Source organism: Carassius auratus, chromosome 50 (assembly GCF_003368295.1).
Source record: "Carassius auratus strain Wakin chromosome 50, ASM336829v1, whole genome shotgun sequence".
Taxonomy (NCBI): Eukaryota; Metazoa; Chordata; class Actinopteri; order Cypriniformes; family Cyprinidae; genus Carassius; species Carassius auratus.
Window position 1 is genome coordinate 10,774,883 of NC_039292.1, and position 22,242 is coordinate 10,797,124.

At 35.6% G+C, this 22,242-nt stretch overlaps 1 protein-coding gene across 1 annotated transcript in view; it reads right to left on the bottom strand.

Annotated features, from left to right (window-relative positions):
• LOC113066985 (metabotropic glutamate receptor 8-like) overlaps positions 1-22,242 on the bottom strand; it is a 140,357-nt gene that overhangs the window by 40,012 nt on the left and 78,103 nt on the right. The window contains exons 4-6 of the mRNA XM_026239153.1: positions 3,665-3,800; positions 2,333-2,487; positions 2,108-2,245 (exon numbers count right to left, since the gene is read on the bottom strand). Coding sequence (XP_026094938.1) covers positions 2,108-2,245; positions 2,333-2,487; positions 3,665-3,800 — 429 coding nt within the window. The remainder of the gene's footprint in view (positions 1-2,107; positions 2,246-2,332; positions 2,488-3,664; positions 3,801-22,242) is intronic.

Consider the following 22,242-nt stretch of genomic DNA (forward strand, 5'->3'; position numbering starts at 1 on the left):
GTTTATGAAGTCTAAATCAGGATATAACTTAAGAGAATACCATTACAGAGATCTCCTAAAGTGAACTGATGCATTCTCATGGCTTGTTACCTCTGCAAACAGCCCAGGCAGGAAAGCATCACTGCTCGACTAAAAATAACACCATACAGTGTTATAGGACGTTGAGTGCTCAGATTCACATTTGCTTGAGGAGTTGCGAGATGGCTGCAAGGGTGTTCTTGGCTGTTGCTTACTAGCCAAGGTCAAGAGCCTCAAACACCACTGGTGGATTCTAGTTTGTTCTGTGTTGTTGCTTACTAGCCAAATTCAAGACCCTCAAATGGCATTTCTATGTTGTTAATTTACCAGTGAAGACTATGTGTGAAAGTGGCTAATATCTGGTATGAGTTACAAGCTGATGTATAAAATAAAGCTCCATCCTACATGATTTTTCACTGAATATTTAGTTCCTCTCCCAGTTTTTACATTTGATGGTTAAATCCACTGCTAATGCCACTTCAAGTGGTTTTGCAGCATTTGAATACTTAGAAAACTGATGTAATGGTGTATTTGTGTACTTATGTACTTATGTATGTGTCTTCGGGCATCTTCATTGCTTCTATTCAAATATAAATTTCTTCAGCTCCAGCAATGTGCGGCCCCTGACAGCTCGGATCTCTCGGTGTCCATTTTTGTTATGTGACAAAAAAAAAGCCTATTTTTGTCATGGCTTAATAGCTCTCCCTCTTCATACTTCTTTAAGGAATAGATGATGGTAATCAGCATTTCTGCCAGCGCGCTGTTGACAGAGGCATCCATCTGCAGTGAAGCGTAGTTTGAGCATTTCCTTACAGATCATTCAGAAAGAGACAGCGAGAGAGCAAAAGAGACAGCCATGTGTCGCATCCACAGCTATGTAATTATTCTCATTATGTCAAATCACCATGGCAGAACAATAACTGTGCTTTCATAAAAGGACTCCAAATGCCCATCTGCTCTATGTAGGTGTACACAAGAGGTACATACAGGAGAGAAACAGAATTAAGTGAGAAGAGGAGACAAGAGCAGAACTGTCCTCATGGTGAACCTGAAGATAAACTGAAGAATTTATATAATTTTTTTTTTACATGTTATCCTTTACTACTTTAAATGAATATTCCAGGCCTAATACAAGTTAGGATCAATCGACAACACTAAACTTCTGGAAATTATTTCAACTTGAGAAAACATGTAGAATACTGTCACTGCCATTTACAAATGAAGTGAATACGGCCAATCAGGAATAGGTCTCCCAAAGATGAAAATTCTGTCACCATTTACTCACCTTTCTCTTGTTCCAAACCTGTATACGTTTTTCTTCTTCTGTTGAACACAAAAGAAGATACTTTGAAGAATGTTGGTGACCAAACAGTTGTTGGTAGCCGTTGACTTCCATGTGTTTTTATTTTTCGTACTATGGAAGTCCATGGCTATCAGCAACAGTTTTGTCATCAACATTCTTCAAAATATATTTTGTGTGCTCACCAGAAATAAAGAAATTAATGATTAAAATTTTTGGATGAGAGTGAAATATCCCTTTAATGTGAAAAAAAGCTGGTTCCCGTTCCAAATCAAGTTCTAAATATTCAAAATAGATCACATTACAAAATCAAGTGAATGCTTTCACGTTGACTTATGTTAAAGTACAAGTGCTAGGAAACCAAGCTAAAGGTTTTTTTTTTTTTTTGCAAGCATACTGTAACATATCACAGCAGCCATAAATGTAGATGCTGATTAATTAAAGGCTAATCTTCTTCTTTAACAACCCAAATACCCTTCAAGTAAATCAATCAGAGCTTGAAAGGACTGTCTGATTGCAAAGATGGAAAGATTTTGACCTCCTATGTGTGTGTGCTAATGTTAGTATGTGCATGTGTCTGTAATAGTCTTCTGTGTATTTAAGGATTTACTAGTTCCTGTCTAAACTGGTTGATCTTCTCAACCACAATAAACACTGAATCCTCAAAGAGGTCCAATCCGATGTCAGCGTGATGGATTGCTTTGCCTCCCGGGTACAGCAGAACTCTTTCAGTAACAGTGTAATTTCTAAACCAGGTTTGAGAGACAGTAATGCAAAACCTTCTCATACCAGTGCATTTCTTGGGGCTGCCGAGACGCTTGCCGTGCATCCCTAACTTGCATCCGAAATTCTCCTCCCAGAACTCTGCAAACCAAACGTTGCGTCGGTTGTTGGACAAGGAGCGGCTTTTGAAGTATCTATCAAAAGCTGAAAATAAGTATGAAAGAATTGGAATTGGTTTGGAATTGCAAGAGAAATATTCAATCAGAATGTATATTTTAGAGGAACATTCACCTTCTATGGATGCTCTTTTTGGAAGGATGGTAATAGCACCTTCTGCCACGCTTTCCTGCTGAACGACAGGAGATATCTTCGAGCCCCAGCTGTCCGATCCCACCCACAGGAAGTGACCTGTTTGGTTGTTGCGCTTTGCAGCGTCCAAGACACGTCTGAATGATGAGCACACAAAACAGTCATCCACATGTGAGGATAAAACCTGGGAACCATAATACGTCCTTCAAGCAGACCTCATTGGTTCTGAATTTCTGAGGTCAACAGTGCTCTGTTAGAACACTTAGAACTGGAAATTGGTCTGAAGTCATCAGTGTAATAGGCAAGCATCCAAAGGACATCACTTAATAGGCTTAGAAGGGCAGCGGCTCTCGGGAATGTGGGGACGTGATTTGTTCCTATGCTAAAGGTACAAGAAATTTCATGCCAAAAATTACAAAAAAAAAAAGTGTATTATGTTAAAATGAGTTCTGCTGGCCTTAGGCAGCATGTTATAGGAAATAGCTGACTTCACCTGTTCTTGAGGTTTTCTCCTAAGAGCAATACTTACAGCTTGATTGCATCATCTTCAATTTAACTCTGTGATATTCTCAGTTAAATACTATCTGTGGTTTGTCCAAAACTGGTAGCATTTTAATAAATATGACTTATGGGTTTTACTGCATTTTCAATATATTAACTTGTAGACCACCCAAATGCAAGTCAATCTCTAAATGTTTCCACATATTTTAAATATTCTCACCAAGTAAAAAGACCACATACGCTACAGTTTGGGGTTGTCAAGATTTAAAAAGTGTCTGGTGCTTGCCAAAACTGCATTTATTTGATAAAAAATACAGCAAAACTGTAATATTATTAAATAAGTAGTAAGGTTTGTTAAATAAGGTGTGTATTATGTGTGTATAAGTGTGTATTATGGACTCATTTTGCAATTGCAATAAAACCAAACAAATGCCCTCTAGAATGATAATTTCCCACCACTTGCCACTGTCTAGACAAATAGCAAGTAATGGTTAATAGCTAGAGGTAACTAAAGACCATTGTATATTAAAATAGATAAATAAATGAAACATTATGAAAAAAATTTTTTTTTATAATCCATATATATATATATATATATATATATATATATATATATATATATATATATATATATATATATATATATATATATATATATATATATATATATTAAAAAGGGAGCAAACCAAATGTGTATATTGCTTAAACCTGTTCTATTTACATCATATTACCAGGACAGATTATCATTAATATTTATTAAATAAACATCAGTGAATAGGAGGAAGAATTTTTTTTTTTTTTTGATAAAGACACCTGATGTCATCTTCATTCGCAAACATGACGACGGCACGAGCGTTTGGTGTCTCCAGCAGCCGTAGGATGATCTTGTCGAATTCTCCCGGCCTGGGCTCTCTGGGAATTTTCAGAGATTGAGCAATACACACACCGCCTGAGAGAGAAAAGACCAGGAAGTGACAGGAAAGAGAGAGAATGAGAATAAAATGAGGAAGAATGAACAACAGAAAGAGTGAGGAAAGGAAAGGAAAATAAAAGAAAAGAGATTGGATAAGAGGAAATAAAGGAAGAAATAGGATACAAGGGAAAGAAAAGGAAATGATAATGAGATGAGACAACAAGGAAAGGAAATATGAGAAGAAGAGAATGCAAAAAAAAAGAAATTTGATAAGAGTTAATTAAATGGAAGGAAGGGATGAGAAAGGATTAAATGGAAAGAAAATGAAAAGGAAGTGGAAAGGAGATTAAATGAATAGGAAAATAAAGAAATTGGATGAGACAAAATTATATAAAAAGGAATGAAAGGGAGGGAAAAGGAAATGAAAAGGAAGGGAAAGGATAGGATAGGGGAAATTAGATGTGAGGAAAATAAATGTCAGGAATTGGTGGGACGAAAGAAAAGAAAAGGTGACAAAAGAGACAAAAAAAGATGAATAGGAATGGGAAAAAGAAGATAATGGGATGTTGTAAATGAAGTTGAGTATGAAAGCAGAAAAGAGCAACAAAGAGAGAGAGAGAAAGACAGGACACGAGAAGGTCAGAAAGCACGGAAGGAAAGATGAAAACATTGGTGCGGCAAAGGAAACATATTCCATTATAAGTCAGACATGACAAAGATTAGATACAAAGGGACCAGAAAAAAAAAAAAAAACAGATTCAGTGTTTTCTTTTTTCTCAGCAAAGTGAGGAAGGCCTGTTTAGATTCAAATGATATCTGATAGTGTCACCTTGCCCGAGGTGCCTGCGGGAACACGAAGTGATGTCAAACACGTCCCGGCTTATTTACTCGGCCTAATGCAATTTAGAAAGCGCATGACTCTGCACTTGAAAACCTACAGCCATAGTGTCATATCCACCCGAAACATACACAATAACAATTCAGTTTCCGCATTCAGAGATGCAGTAAGAAAATTGTGACAAGTCATGTCATGAAGATTTGACCAGGTCCTTAATACATCTCAGACAGTCAAACAGTCACACTAATGGAAGACTCGTGCTTGCTGTCTCACACTCCGAAACAAACGATCTGTTCTCGAGGTCAATTTATTTTCTCACCAGCAACCTCGTGTAGTCAGGGAATTTGAAGTAAGGAGCATTTGATATGGAATCAGGCCACTGCACCGCATGAAGTGTGGCTAAAATAACACTCTATCTTGTCTCTTAATCCTCCATTACAGCATTAGCACTTCACGGGTTGAGTTAAACACTCTAGTATTCCTCCAAATAAGTGCTCTTGCCACTAACATCCATTTAATGAACAGCTGTGGTGGCCCCATCCCGAGAGCAGCTCAGGAGGCCATCATGAAGCCCAATTCACCCAAAGACACCCGGTGATTATCCTGAATGGGTGTCCTTTCAAAGATAAGCACATCACCATGCTTTCCTTAATAGTTTTCTTGTTATCAATTCAGTCATCATTATGTAATTGAGAAGCTGTAAGGTGATAATGTCTACTGGCAGGGCGTTTTCATGGGGCACACTTCAAGATGTCATGTCTGACTTAAGAATGAGGCGTATTAAGGGGAAACAAGATGCAACCTTACAATTTCACTACTGCCCTTGGAAAAACTTCCATCCACTTTCCATACCTTGTCCTAAGTAGGGTCGAGGGGATGCTGGTTCTCAGCATCATGAGCTGTAGTCTCTCAAAAAAAAGGTACAAAAGCTGTCACTGGAGCAGTAATTTTTAAAAAGGTACTTATATTAGTGCTGTCAAAATTAGCGCGTTAACGCATTCGATTAATTTGAAATATTTAACGCGTTAAAAAAAAATAACGCAATTAACGCGGTTGTATTTTTTTTTTATTTCCAGTTGTGGCCTATGTGTGTTCAACGTGCAAAGAAATATGGATAAGACCAAGGAAGGACTTTTAGACGGAAAGTTTCAGTATAAAACTCTGCCGGATTACTCTTCAGTCTGCCACAAGAAACATTACTCTTCATTCAGTCTGCCACAAGAAACAGCAACATTAAAATCATGAACTCAAATGTCATTGTTTAAAAAAACTAAAAAAACAATGACTGTAACAGTGCGTAAATCAGACCTTTCTGTAACGCTAACGTTAATAAGCTTAAACGAAAATAATGAAATAATTGTGTAGCGGAGTATTTTTTGTACACAGTGCCGCGAACTGTCAATCACTCCTGTACGCGTGCATCACTGTCCTCCTCAGCTGCAGCAACTTGCGCTCTCTCTCTTCATCAAGCTTTAAAACAAAAAGGGGACAAAAAGATCATATTCATACGGTATTTTTTTAGAATTTAGAAAAAAGATGCTGCAGCCAATGAACAGCCAGCGGGGGCTGCAGGACGACTCAACCTCCGCAGACAGTTTTTAATGTTTATCAGACAATAAATACTCAAGATTTTGCTTTAGTGTAACTCACAACGAGTTTCACACACCTTCTCCGGCCACGTTGAGTTGTTGACACTTAACAGTGGGAAAAGCGACACATGTGCTATTCACTTGTATAACTTAAGGGTGAATGGGTAATGTAGTTTCTGCTCTGGGTGGGATGAATTAGGAAGCTTGCATTGTGAAGGGCGCTCTGAAAATCGGCAGTGCAGGTAAAAGATTAAAACCTTTATTAAAACAGATGTCCAAATGAGCGTACCGGTATGCTACAAGCACATTCTGGGCGCACGGAGAGGTGGCGGTACGCTCAAGAGCTATATTTGGAAGTGGCGGTACTGAGTACCGGTGCGTACCGACCCACTTAAAGCACTGGCAATGACTATACTTTGGAATTTTTTTGCAGTCCACTTAGAATTCAACATGGAAATCATTTTTGTTTTTTATTGGCATTGATTGTTTTGAAATTCAAATGGTACTTACATGCCTGTGTTTTTATTTCTGTAATAAATATGGCTTTCAAGCCAACAGTTAATTTGGAGGATATTGATGGTTTATTGCAGGTATGTTGTTTACATGAGAAAATCTGTGTTACAAGTTAAACAAAAATTCCAATAAACAATCATATTTTGAATTTAAATAGTTTCTTTGTCTTGAGTTTACATTAATTATTTACATTTTGCATTTACATATCCAAAAAGTTTCAGTCTTTTAATTGCGATTAATCGCGATTAATTTTAAAAAATTGTGCGATTAATTAGTTAATTTTTTTTAATCGATTGACAGCACTAACTTATATGTATCTTCAAAGTATTACTTTACACCCATTAGGAGTACATTTTAAAGGATACTGCCCCATTGACCCAAGCCCCAAGTATATGGCCCAAGATGTCGGGATAGGCTCCATCATTCCTGTAACCATACAGTGTGTAGGACGAGGTTTTGAAAATGGATGGATGTTCTTTTTGCAGAGTGTAGGCAGACAAACACCCTGGACAGATGGTCCATCATTCACCTATGCTGCATGTGTTTGGATTGTGAGAGAAACCAGAGCACCCAGAGGAAACCTACGTCAAGATATGGAGAGTGTGGAAAGGCCAAATAGAAATGCCACCTGGTTTAGCTGTGGGAGAAACCGGAGCATCCGGGGGGAGAACATGGAAAGGTCACTAGAAAGGCCACTTGGCTTAGCCGGGACTTGAACCAGGGACCTTTTGATTGTAATGCAACAATGATGCCCACTGAACCACTAGAAACCATTTCTATTTTTATGTAGCATGCAAGGGATTTTTTATATATATTGGGCAATAGGTGGCGCTATAAGAGTTATAAACATTATAACACAAGGTTGGGGGTTCGATTACCTGGGAACACATGATAGGTAAAAATGTATAGCCTGGATGCACTGTTGCTTTGGACAAAAGCGTCTGCTAAATGCATAAATTTAATTTCATTTAGGTGGTTACTGACTTGTTTAATAATATGTATTCTTTTTTTACATATGCACTTTAATGTTTTAAAAACGCTTGAACCCTGAAAATTGCTGCATGCAGATTTATTATCATGATTATTATTATTATTATTATAAAAATAATTTGCCATTTGTATTTGATATGACCTTGAATTCACCATTGAGTCACCCTAGACTTAATAATGGACTGAGAATGACTTAACAAAAATGGTTTCTCAAAACACTCTCTAAACTGTCATTGGTCAGCAAACCGATTGCTCCGCCCTAATTCCCCACTACTGGTTGAGTTAATATTGCTACGTTGGCCCAGTCTGGATATTCAAACAAATGGAACAATGTTTAACAAAGGCCACACCACAATTATAACAATAACGACACAGAATAACAATATTACTGGAATAACATTTAAAACAATTTTCTTCCATTTTCTTCAACAACTCCTGAATCATCTCTTCAGCGATCACCTCTTCTGCGTGTTTCACACTGTCCAGATCATCTATCCAGACTTCAGACCCTTCAATGTTCCTCTGGTTGTATGTGCCAGACCATGGATCTTCGTGGTGCTCAGGAATTCATCGTTCACCAGTGCTTTATTTTTAAGACTATGAAACCAAACCAACTCCTTTCTTCCCACTACAGTGTGGACATTGTCACTCAGACTCAGCACATGACCAGGCGGAACGTAAATATGTATCTTTCCAAACCTCTTTCCAGAGACCATTTGCATTTTCAGACAGGCCACGACACTCTGAATAGGTTTGTAGCAAGGAAGCTAATTTAAAGCTCCCGGTGTCAAGTCTGCCCGAGGCACTAAGAGTTTTTAGTTGCACTAGTCACATCGTTGTAAGCGGCACAGGTACCACAATCTCAAACAATTTATCAGTGCCTGCAGCATCTTGTCTATTGTCAGCAGGCATCTCACTTGCTCGATAAAATAATCAGACAACAACACGATCCATATCTCATATCAGTCAATAGTGGAGCAGCTAATGAAATAGGGTTTAAGATGTCAGTGTTTCTTTAAGTCTGTGTTTGAGTTCAAAATAAGAGCTGTGCAGTAACTACATGACAAATTTTGTGTTTCATGGATCATAGTAATTAAAAAAGAAAATGGTGCTTCATTTAACGGAAGGGGCTGAGAAGCATTCTGGATGATTAATTTTAACATTTTGGATCATTTTCCCATCAAGCTTAAGAGGCAGCTTAAATGAGCAGATTGTGCCAGCTGTGAGCTCAGTACTGACTGTGAATTCAGCAGCTGCAGTGTGCATAAACTGCAAAAAGTGTTTCAATTTAGTGGAAAGTCTTAGAAATGCATTTCTTGCCGAAGATGGAGACAAAATTGTGTTCCCGTACAAAAACATGGCTAAAGGTAAAGTTGCTGTGTTCCACAGACAAAACAGTTATCAGGTTAAACTTTGGCCTTCAGGTTTTTTTTTTTATGATTTCATATTCTTAATCTTTAAATCTAAAGTTACAAATTGTAAGTTTATTTAATCTGCCATATAAAAATACAACACATAACAATCCAGTTTTGTTTAACGTCAAATCTCTTTAATTTAAATGCACAACATTCGAAACTATAAAATACTGTACATGACAAGAATGATAATTTATTTGATTAAATTCTAAACAAAATTCTAATTCATATAATTCACTAAATATGAGGACACATTTTACCGTTTACCATGACTTCGCAGTCAAAATAAAAAAACAATAATTTCAATAGGAATCCAGGCAATCGTGAGTTTTGTGAGGGTGAATCATTTTCAAACACTGATTTACGCCTTGAGTTCAAGGGTTTGGGCTTGGTTTATTTTTGTGTTTGTGAGGTTTGGTCCAAATTTCACTAATGTGACCACAGCTTAATTGATTTTAGGCTTATTTCTAGTTCCATATTCTCTCAGAGTTCATTTTATTTAATTGATGCACAATTAAAATATCCAATATCAAACAACTGAACTATCATTATTGTTATTAGAAATCTCATAATATAATTAATATGGTACCAATATATTTTGCATCCATATAGAAAATGCAGCATTTTACTCTGTTTTGCTTAATAAAACCCGTTTTCAGTCTGACAAATCTGCTAAAGTTTCAACTTTTTAATGGGCAAAAGTTTGCCTTCATATCACAAACAACGCAGCTAAGAGACATTAGTAGCCTTTAAAATATTAATACAATCAGTGCCAAGTGCATTTTGAAAATAAATCCCACAGACATCACAGCCAAATTTTCTCTTCCACTGTTTACTGTTCATTTCAAACGGCCTTTCAGTATTTTGGCAAAAGTAAGCCTCGTTCTGCTATCACACTGCAGAACAACCTCACCTTTTTCCTTAGACACGAGCACAGCCAGCGTCGCACAAAAAGTGTGCTGAGCGTGGGTGTAAGGGCTTTTGTGTTTCACACGCAAGCCGTGGCAGCCATTAGCTGTGCTGCGTGTGTAAGCTGACACAGATGCATACCACACTGTATTCAGTGAATGTTTGAAACCAGAACAAAAGCTTCTGTGGGAAGAGACACACTCACATCTGTACAAAACACTGTTTTGCATTCCAAAAGACTACAGTCACAGTCAAGATAATTAGCACAAAAAAATGTCTGTGCTAATGTGTATTAAAGTCAGTTAACAAGGTTTTCGGGTTTGTCATTGTGCTCTATTTGTAAATCTTGTGAGCCACCTGTGTAAGTATCATAAACAATAGGTAGGCAATTTGTAAATATTTGTTAATGCGAACATTTTACAGTATTTAGTAACATTTTTTAAATATATAAATATTATTAAAAAAATATTATTCATAAATATTAAGATTTTGATGTTATTTTGTGCATAAAGTTTTGGTCAAGATAAACTTTCCATTACATTTTTGAGATCTTGAATCTGTATATTAAATATATATATATATATATATATATATATATATATATATATATATATATATGTGTGTGTGTGTGTGTGTGTGTGTGTGTGTGTGTGTGTGTGTGTGTGTGTGTGTTACTGTACACATATGAATAATTGTAAAATGTTTTATTTTAACTCAAATATCAATAACTTTTTTGGTTTGTACCACATGGCATTTTAAAACCTTGTATCATTCTCTTCTTTATGATTATGATATTAGAACAGTTGTACCACTTTGACACTTCTGACTTTATGAAGAAAAAAAACATTAAAACAATTTAATAAAAACATTGTAAGCTACACATTATAAAACTTTCATTGTACAGAAAGACAGCAAAGAACGTTTATATTATCAAAGAACATTATCACTGACTTCAATCTGGCCAGAGTTCAAACACTCTCAAAAACTCGCTTTATTATCACTGAAGCTGTTTACACTGTCAAAATGCAGATCTTACATCGTACACACATGTGCACTTAGCGCGCACTAAACAAACACTAGCGTTTCAGTTATGACTCATCTGAATGCCTCTGATTGGCCATTACATTCATAAGTTCAACAGAATTATGTGTGATTGGTTATAATGTACAGCGCAGTAAAAACGTGTCTGTCTCTGGCTCAGTTCCAGTCAGATAGCAGATAGTGATGTGCCGTACATAACACCAGTTGGACTGTATCAACTATAAAAAAATATAATTCAGCTTTTTTTGTCTTTTGGAAGCTGCATTCCAAATCTTCTTTGCTTGAAAATCTGAGGGGGCACATGCCTCCTCGGTTTGGATAGGCATAACGCCTCTGGATGCGACATTACTGTCAAATCCAATACAGGTGCTGGTCATATAATTAGAATATCATAAAAAAAGTGGATTTCACTAATTCCATTCAAAAAGTGAAACTTGTATATTATATTCATTACACACAGACTGATATATTTCAAATGTTTATTTCTTTTAATTTTTATGATTATAACTGACAACTAAGGAAAATCCCAAATTCAGTATCTCAGAAAATTTGAATATTACTTAAGACCAATACGAAGAAAAGATTTTTAGAAATCTTGACCAACTGAATAGTATAAGCATGAAAAGTATCAGCATGTACAGCACTCAATACTTAGTTGTGGCTCCTTTTGCCTGAATTACTGCAGCAATGTGGCGTGTGATGGAGTCGATCAGTCTATGGCACTGCTCAGGTGTTATGAGAGCCCAGGTTGCTCTGATAGTGGCCTTCAGTTCTTCTGCATTCTTGGGTCTGGCATATCGCATCTTCCTCTCCACAATACCTCTTGGATTTTCTATGGGGTTAAGGTCAGCCAAGTTTGCTGGCCAAATAAGAACAGGGATACCATGGTCCTTAAACCAGGTACTGGTAGCTTTGGCACTGTGTGCAGGTGCCAAGTCCTGTTGGAAAATGAAATCTGCATCTCCATAAAGTTGGTCAGCAGCAGGAAGCATGACGTGCTCTAAAACCTCCTGGTATACGGCTGTGTTGACCTTGGACCTCAGAGAAAACAGTGGACCAACACCAGCAGATGACATGGTACCGCAAACCATCACTGACTGTGGAAAATTTACACTGGACCTCAAGCAACATGGATTGTGTGCCTCTCCTCTCTTCCTCCAGACCCTGATTTCCAAAGAAAATGCAAAATTTACTTTAATCAAAGAACATAACTTTGGACCACTCAGATGCAGTCCAGTCCTTTTTGTCTTTAGCCTAGGCGAGACGCTTCTGACGCTGTTGTTCAAGAGTGGCTTGACACAAGGAGTGCGAGAGCTGAAACCCATGTCTTGCATACGTCTGTGCTAGTGGTTCTTGAAGCACTGACTCCAGCTGCAGTCCACTCTTTGTGAATCTCACCCACATTTTTGAATGGGTTTTGTTTCACAATCCTCTCCAGGGTCCAGTTATACCTATTGCTTGTACACTTTTTTTTCTACCACATCTTTTCCTTCCCTTCCCGTCTCTATTAATCTGCTTGGACACAGAGCTCTGTGAACATCCAGCCTCTTTTGCAATGACCTTTTTTGTCTTGTCCTCCTTGTGCAAGGTGTCAATGGTCGTCTTTTGGACAACTGTCAAGTCAGCAGTCTTCCCCATGTTTGTGTAGCCTACAGAACTAGACTGATAGATCATTTAAAGGCTTTGCAGGTGATTTGAGTTAATTAGCTGATTAGAGTGTGGCACCAGGTGTCTTCAATATTGAACCTTTTCACAATATTCAAATTTTCTGAGATAATGAATTCAGGATTTTCTTTAGTTGTCAGTTATAATCATCAAAATTAAAAGAAATAAACTTTAAAAAATATATCAGTCTGTGTAATGAATGAATATAATATACAAGTTTCACTTTTTGAATGCATTTTTTGATGATATTCTAATTATATGACCAGCACCTGCATATTTGGCACAGCATCATCAGTTAGTTTCAATCTTTCTGAAAGTCCTGGGTCTAATTTTTCCTTGTTTGTAAATGAATCCATTGTAAAGTGAAGTGAACAAACATCCAAGTCCTTACTGAGGCGATCTGGATTTTCATTAAAAGTGAACTTCATCCACTCTTTCCTAATGTTAGGATCAGAAGGAAGGTGATGCAAAGACTGCTTTTTCCACAACTGGGTACTGCGCAGTGTCTTGTTGTTTTTGGGGCATCTTTGTCATTTGATTTCTTTGTAGACCTGTGTTTGCTCTCTTCATTATTTACACTCATGAATCGGTGGGCGGGGTTAAACTGGCAGTGATTTAGAAGCAGACATTGAGATGGGGTTTAGCCACACTACTGAGTTATAGAAATTTATATAACTATGTTATATAAAAGGCCAATATGAATTATGGAAATGAGTAGTAAAAGGTTAAAGATTACTCTTTATTATAAATAACAGCCAGCATCTATACCAGCTCATTTTAAAATACCAAAATTGCTGGAGCAGTAATAACAGTAAAACTCCATTTCAAACTTTTCCAGGGAGGAAGCTGAAAAGTTAATCGGCATATAACTTTTGCAGTGTTGCCTGGGGGAGGCTGTTTCCATCCTTTGAAGAAAAACAGTGGTGGGTTTGTATTGTAGACAAACACACATCTCTGCCCGCTCGCGTCTAAGATCAACCTTTCCACAGTTAATTGCTGTAGAAAGACACGGTTGGATCGGAGGAGAAGGGCTTCTGTGCTATAAATGAATCTCTGCTGCATCGCACTGCATTATGAAGAGGATGCTGACAGCATTCATTTGTAACAAGCCTGAAAATGCCACAGCGATCAGTTCAAAGAAATCTGAAATCTCTGCATCTTCATTTTAACTTCTGTCTCAATATTTAATGTTACATAGTAAAATGTTGGTAGGTAAAACAGTATTTTGTACTGTTAATTTCAGCAATAAATGACTGAGAATGTCAATTAACTCTATACTTAATAAAGAGTTAATGTGGTTTATCAGTTACAATAAGCTCTTCGATGGGAGTTTGATTGACAGGTGATCTGACTAATAATTATGGCAAATCTGCCATTTTGTCCGCCAAACAAACCAGACTGGAGAGTACATTAACATTGGTGGACGTGAACTTGAAAAATGGTGTGTAATGACATCTATCTGCAGTTGAAACAAGATAACTTCTGTTGTTAATTCATGTTTATTTTGTGCTATAATTAGTAAAGAGGAAGAGATGATCAATTCATGTGCCGCTTGAAGTTTTTGACTTGGACTTGAACTTGAACGCTTTTTGGAAAAAGGGTAGATTAAATCTTTATTTTTAAATCCAAAGTCAAGTCTCAGTTGTTTAAGATTGCATACCTCACCTAAATTTCATTTGTCCAGTCACACATTACTCTGTTTTAGTTTTTGTATATTATATTTCTTGTTTGTTTTCTATTGTCTTGTTCATGAAATTTATTGTGCGGCGTCCTTTGATCTGAGAAATGCACTTATAAATAAAATGTATTATTATTATTATTACAATTATGAACAAACTTTTTAATGTACTGTACCTCCAAAGTGATATATTAACATGTTTTTAAGTAACTGCCACTACTGTATGTACATAATATAAAGTGTTAGTTAATATAAAAAAATCCATAACACTATGATGAATTGTTCTTCAGGAACAGTATTTCTGTAATTTGAGCAACAACTGACTGAGATTAAGTAACAGTCACTACTTATATACTAATAATAAATAATAAAAAGTTGATATATTAGTGTTCATATAGTACATAACATCAAATTGTAATTCAAAGTGTTCAATTAACTACCACCAAATTCAATAGTAAAACGTTAAATTAACTATCAACAATAATATATCAAATGGTAAAATGCTGTTCAGTATTAATTTTATGACACATTATGATAAATTGTCCATCATGAGTAGTATTTCTGTAATTTTAGAGATTCAGTATCTATACTTACATACTAAACTGTTAATTAATATTCATTTAGCACATTAATTTGAATTCCCATTCAAAGTGAATATTCTATACATCAAAATGTAAAATAACTGCCTCACCCAGCACAGTAAAATGTGGATTAGTATATTATGTTTAACATTTATAGCACATTACAGTAATGCATTTATTTAACAGAGATAATAATTCATTAATGGTTGTGTCATCCTCGAGTGAACAAGTATGACTGAATCATAAGCTTCTTAATGCCAAACATTAAGATTGAGGATCAGAACAGTCTTATCTTTGCATTCACCGTGTCTGGTGTTCTCCTTTCAGAGCCATGCATGACTTTCTTTACATTAGGGAAAAATAAGAGCACACAATTCATTCCCATTACATGTCCCGAAGGACACGAGTGGGTACAGAGACAATTTTCACCCAGGACGGGGTGTTTGCATAGTATTAGAATGACAGAAATTGCTTTCATGTGGTTAATACACAGCGATCTGCTCTAGTCTGGTGTTAATGTCTTATTTTGAAGGCTCTGAGAGATTGAATATGTAACTAGTGCATTTAATAAAATCCACGGTTAAAATTCAAACAGATGCTACCACGGACAGTTTCTAAAATATCCTATGTTATACCAACCCAGCGGTTTAAATAGATGCAATAAATATTGATGTTTTAAAGGCGCGTTTGCTCTCGCCTACTGCTCACACATTTGCATTCAAATTAGATTACCTAACTCGAAGAAAAAAATGGGGAATTTTTTAGCTGTAGATAGTGATTTGAAAGAAGCTCTGCTGCTGAACCTATTGCTAGAGTGTTTATGTGACAGTACAGAAACATCAAGAAACGTGTTGAAAAAGAATCAGTTTCTACAAGGTCAGGAGTGGCTGCCTTGAGCAGAATTGAAAATATTTCTCTATACACTGAAAAGACGGACCAAAGTCCATTATAACGGTGTTGGGTTGATGAGCTAAGAATGAAAAGGTTACGTTCTCTATGGAAATACAAAGTGGCAAATCTTTTATGCTACAATCAAAAATGTCATTCCAACCAAGGCTAGGATAAGTCACCTATAATCAAGCCATTTTTTATTTTAAAGGAACTATCAAAAGAAGCAGAGAAACACATATATCATGTTTTGAGGTATGTCAATCAATCCAGCTTTTTAATTAATTAATCAGCACATCATGTAATTAATTTAATCAATCACAATTACCATATTGATACAAAAAATGTTATGTATACTGATAAAATCCCCCAAAATAGTTGACTTAGAAATATTTGACCTGTCTTTCAAAAAGATAACCAATAAACATTATTTTCTAATTGTAATTATACTTTATTTATGTTATTATATTTTTTGTGTGTCTACTATGATATCTTACTTTCATCACACAATCGATAAATATTAAAAAGAGATTTTTAACTTTAAAGGTTGATGCATTTAATACACATCTAAAAATTATTTTGTAAGATGTCCAACCGATTGAACTAAAGAATTTTTACTTTTAAAAGGTTACTTTTAAAATGTATTCCGTTACAGTTACAAATTACTTCATTAAAAAAGTATTCAGAAATGTAATCCAAGTACTGCAATATAAAAGTAATGTAATCTGATTACTTTTGGATTACTTCAAATTACATATGTAAATAAGTCAAGAAAGCAATATCTAAGTATTTTTAACTATGACGTTAAAATAAAAATGTATATAAACTATAGTAAAAATGATTTCAAACTATTAAAAATCGTGTCTTGTTTCACCATCTAGATCAGGAGTGTCAAACTCAATTTCTGGAGGGCCGGAGCCTTGCAGAGTTTTGTTTCTGCCCTGCTCCAATGCACATATCATGTAGTTTTCAAATTTTTCAAAGCCTGAAGGACTTGGTTAGTTGGATCAGGTGTGTTTAATCAGTGATTTTGTTTTATAGGACTAATTTTGAAAAGTGTGAATAGAGAGTAGTTAGTAAAAGTGTTATTATGCTTCTTTATGATGATATTCAACTTAATTGCAGACTTAAATGTAAAGCCTCTAATGCGAGTCCGGTCTTGTCAGTTAAAGCTTTTCTTTGGCTCAAACAATCTGTAATTTGTTGGTTAAAAAGCAAAATCTTGTGAACACATTTCTATCAACAGGAAGGCTTTGGATACACTGTGAGTGTAATTTGTGGCAAGACTTGCCACAGCAATATATTATTGCTCTTTTGTTGGTTTTGATTGCTTCTATTGTCCTCATTTGTAAGTGGCTCTGGATAAAAGTCGTCTGCTAAATTACTAATTGTAAAATGTAAGAGTACAAATCTATGGTTAGATTTGCATGATATAACGTTGTTATTTTTGCGTTTTCTTCACTGCATAACATAAAATGTGGTAAAATGTTTTGAATCATTGATTTCAATATCACATATTGTGTCTGTTCATTTACACAGTGACCTTTTTTTTTCACCGAATGCACCTTCCTATTTCAGTGGGATTTGGAATAGAGGAATAGAACAGAGGTTCTCAATTCTGGTGTTCTCAGTTCCGGTGCTCAAAATGAATACAGTTCCCTTTCGAAGGGAACCTCGACAATACGTCATCGACGCTATGGGGAACGCCTCAGGTGTCGATGACGTATTGTCTCGTTCCCTGTTCTCAGGGAACAAAGGTTACATTTGTAACCTGAGACGTTCCCTTTCGAAGGGAACCTCGACAATACGTCATCGATACCTGAGGCGTTCCCCATAGCGTCGATGACGTATTGTCTCGTTCCCTGTTCTCAGGGAACAAAGGTTACATTTGTAACCTGAGACGTTTATCTGGTTATATTAATCAAAAATAAATTAGTAATGTTTACATAATCATATGGAGTAAATAGATTCATAAAACGAAGTAAATGGAAATCTCAAGCAAAAAATATATCATAAAATATACTTACGTTCTATAAAATATTAAGATTTACTTAATATTTACTTAATAGTTTGATAAATGCAAGGCATTATTCTGAAATAATAAACTTTACTGAATTACTTTAAATGAACAAAAATTCTAAATGAATTATGATTACATAATATTTACTTAATTATAGTGCAATAAGATGTAATTAATTCATGAATATTAATTTCAGTAGTAATTAGATTGGATTTGTTTGTTTCTTTTTATACTGATTTCACTGAGCTCTACACAATGGTGCTTTTGCTTGATTTCAGTTTGGTTTCGTTTCATTAAAAGTGTCCCCGAGGGATCTTGCTGTCTCTTAACTCCCTGCCGTGACATAAAAGATACTATTTTCGACACTTAAACCCCTTATAGACGCTTTGAACAGAAAAACTTAAACACTCTGGTGGGTTTCGGGCACTTTAAGTGGCGCCTCTGCATTTGTTTTTATCAGTTGAGCTCATAAAGTGTTTTTGAAGTGTAATTGTCTTTGTGTGACAGGTTGTAATCCTCAGATGACGCTCTGCTCTTGGGGCAAAGGAAATAGTCCGTGAAGCACAATGCGTTTTTCCTCATGCCACAGCACTGCGGCTGTCAGCCATTAATGAAACCACACAAAGACTTGTCACCTTGATTAAAACTGTCATCCAAGAACAAAACTGCATACTGGAGCCTTATATGCCACTGGAGGGGGTTTGTGGAGCTGATTGGAGGCACATTTCATACAGGCAAGGAACATTAGCTCTAGATGCCAGTCACCTGAGGCTGCATTTTATGTGTCGCCTGACAGAAATGCTTCTCTTGTTTGTCGGCATTCAACCTGATGACGAAATTTGTGCACATCTTTCAAGTTCTCTAATTATACATTCAGGTAATACATAAACATGAAGGATTGATCATTAACATGGGTGTAAACATAAAACAATCTTTCCTTCAGAGGCCTATTCATATCGGAATTGAACAATCAATCTTTATATATTGCTGTGAATAATTTTATGTGGTTCAAAGCTATTTTCCATGTTGCTATACCATTGCTCTTTGCTTACGGTTTCAAGGGGTGGTTGCTTACCAGTCTTGTTATTGTTAAATAAACCTAAAACTATTAGAAATAGTTTTCAGAAATTGATATATATATATATATATATATATATATATATATATATATATATATATATATATATATATATATATATATATATATATATATATATATATATATATACAGTACAGACCAAAAGTTTGGACACACCTTCTCATTCAGAGAGTTTTCTTTATTTTCATGATTATGAAAATTGTAGATTCACATTGAAGGCATCAAAACTATGAATTAACACGTGGCCTTATATATGGAATTATATACATAACAAAAAAATGTGAAACAACTGAAAATATGTCATATTGTAGGTCCTTCAAAGTATCCACCTTTTGCTTTGATTACTGCTTTGCACACTCTTGGCATTCTCTCGATGAGCTTCAAGAGGTAGTCACCTGAAATGGTCTTCCAATAGTCTTGAAGGAGTTCCCCGAGAGATGCTTAGCACTTGTTGGCCCTTTTGCCTTCTGTCTGTGGTCCAGCATATATTAAAAACATTTTTTTTAAATATTAATATATAAATAATAGTACATAAATAATACTAAAGTAACTGTTGCTAACTTTTGGGTTGATTACAAATAAAAGTGCCCATGATAAAAAAATAAATAAAAAATATTGTTTAAATATCACATTAAATATACTTTTTGTATTCATGTTTATTTTGGTTTTATATTATTTTTATACTATTGTCAAGAAAATGTTTATTATAATACAATTTTTTAATGTATGTGGATGAGCACATTTTATCATTGTTTTCAAAAGAGCATTTAAATGAATTTTTACAAGGTAAAAATATTTGTACAAAATCAACAATTGTTGATTCATAAATGTCAATACATTTTAACATATTATAAACTGAAGTAACCTTAGTTGCCTAAAATTATAATAATGTTTTTAAATTTAGTTATTAAAGTCAAAATTATTGTACAAGATGTGTATTCATATAACTGCATGTATGGCATTTTAGCAAATAAAACTAAATTTAAAATGTATATATTATATATAATTAATAAAAAATGCATTTAATATAATTTTATGCTGTGGCAGCAGTTGGGGATTCAGTGCCTTGCTCAAGGGCACCTCAGTCATGGTTTTGCCGGCCCGAGAGTCGAACCCACAACCCTAGGGTTAGGAGTCAAACTCTCTAAGCACTAGACCATGACTTCCCCAAAAAATAAAAGTGGCATGGCATACAGCCAAGTATGGTGACCCATACTCAGAATTCATGCTCTGCATTTAACCCATCCAAAGTGCACACACACACCCAGAGCAGTGGGCAGCCATTTTTGCTGCCGTGCCCAGGGAACAGTTGGGGGTTCGGTGCCTTGCTCAAGAGCATCTCAGTCGTGTTATTGCCGGCCTGAGACTCAAACCCACAACCCTAGGATTAAGAGTCAAACTCTCTAACCACTAGGCCACAACTTCCCACAATATATAATAATATAAATGAATTTGTAACATTTATTATAAAAGTGCTTTTTCATCTTTTTTTTACACCATTATCATGAATTGTTAATTCATAAGTCACCACACATGATATATTACACTATGGTAACCTTATTTCTTTAGAAATTATAATAAATAAAAAATAATTTAAGAATTAAAAAAATGACACTCATACAAGGTGTGTATTCATAACATTGTATGTATGAATGTTTAAATAAACAAATTAAAAAGACAGGACAGAAAACAAAGAGCAGACACCACTAATAACACACTCCTGTGACCTGTGTAGTAGTATAAAGTGCAGTAGGCCTCCAAGTTTTGTGATACATTATACCGACTTAAAATAAGGTCATCCATTGTGCAACAACCCTCTGCCAGAATCAATTAGATGTGAAAACAACTGAAAAAACAAATATTGATTAAGTAGTATGCCGCTATTAAACTGATATCCAGCATGTCTTTACGCTGTGCTGTTCTCAGTGTTTGTTTTATTGCAACTCATTTTTCAATCTTGCTTCAGTTCAACTAAAAACTTGGATGCAGCAATCATTTACCACATGGAAACTATTTCCACCAATCATAACGAACAAACCGTGACTTTTAAAACAGCTTAATAATATGATCATCAGTCAGGCCTTCAATTATTCACAAAGGAGTGATATACAGTATCACCCAGAGCCAGTGCCTGACCAAACTGATGCTCTCGTGTCTGAACGAGGACAAATACTCATAGCCATGTTCCAACATCTAGTGGAAAATCGAGCCAGAAGAGTGTAAGCTCTAATAGCAGCAAACAGAAGACCAATTTCCTATTCCTGCAGCTTAATTAGCAGAGTTTGGCAATGGCAAAATCATGGGCTTGGATGCTGATAAAATGTGATAAAAGCATCTGCCAAGTGTATAAATGCAATTCCCATGGCTCTGAAATTAAATGTTCAACAAGCTCATAAGGGTATTTGGGTATCCCCATATTGTTTTACATCAGTCTGGTTTAAACCAAAGGCATGAAATTCTAGATGGTGCAGTCTGATAGGTCTAACTCAATCTGAGCTAATGACATCATTATCACATGGCACAGCTGATTGGTTCTCTCCTGTAGCGGTAGCCAATGAGCTCGCAGCTCAACATTCAAATAAATGACTAGTGCTTGCCGTAGCAGTTGCAGCTTGCCTCAGGAACCCTCCACCTTCCCCAGCTCCACCTTTATAGATCTGTTATGAAGTGAATCATCTATGCTATATGGGGGTTATTTCATGTATTTTATATTTGCAGCAGCAATATTTCTTACAAGCTCACAGCAGCATGTTGTGGCTGTATTGGCAGTGGCAGTCATGGTACTTGCTCTGCCACAGCAGTTGCAGCATAGCAGATCTATTCCACCCTGACCAAAAACATTTACATTGTTATGTTCATTACCATGCTAAGAGTTGTCAGGACAGAACTGAATTAAATATATTAGTGGTGTAACGATACTGAGTCATAGGCAATCAATCTAGAAGGGGCCACATGGTATTGCAATGCTTACCATTACAACGGGAAAAAGTAGAAGAGACGATCTACACACCAACCTAAAACAAGAATGGCGACTTCAGTGGTGTCAGTTCCTTTAATGACTTATAAACTAAAAATAAAACCTCTTGAAAAGAAAAAACTTATCATGAATTTATTGCATTTTGGGTAATATATTATATATATATATATATATATATATATATATATATATATATATATATATATATATATACAGGGCCGCGGGAAGTAATTTTGAACAGGGGTGTTGTGATTTTTTTTTTTTTTTTTGACAAA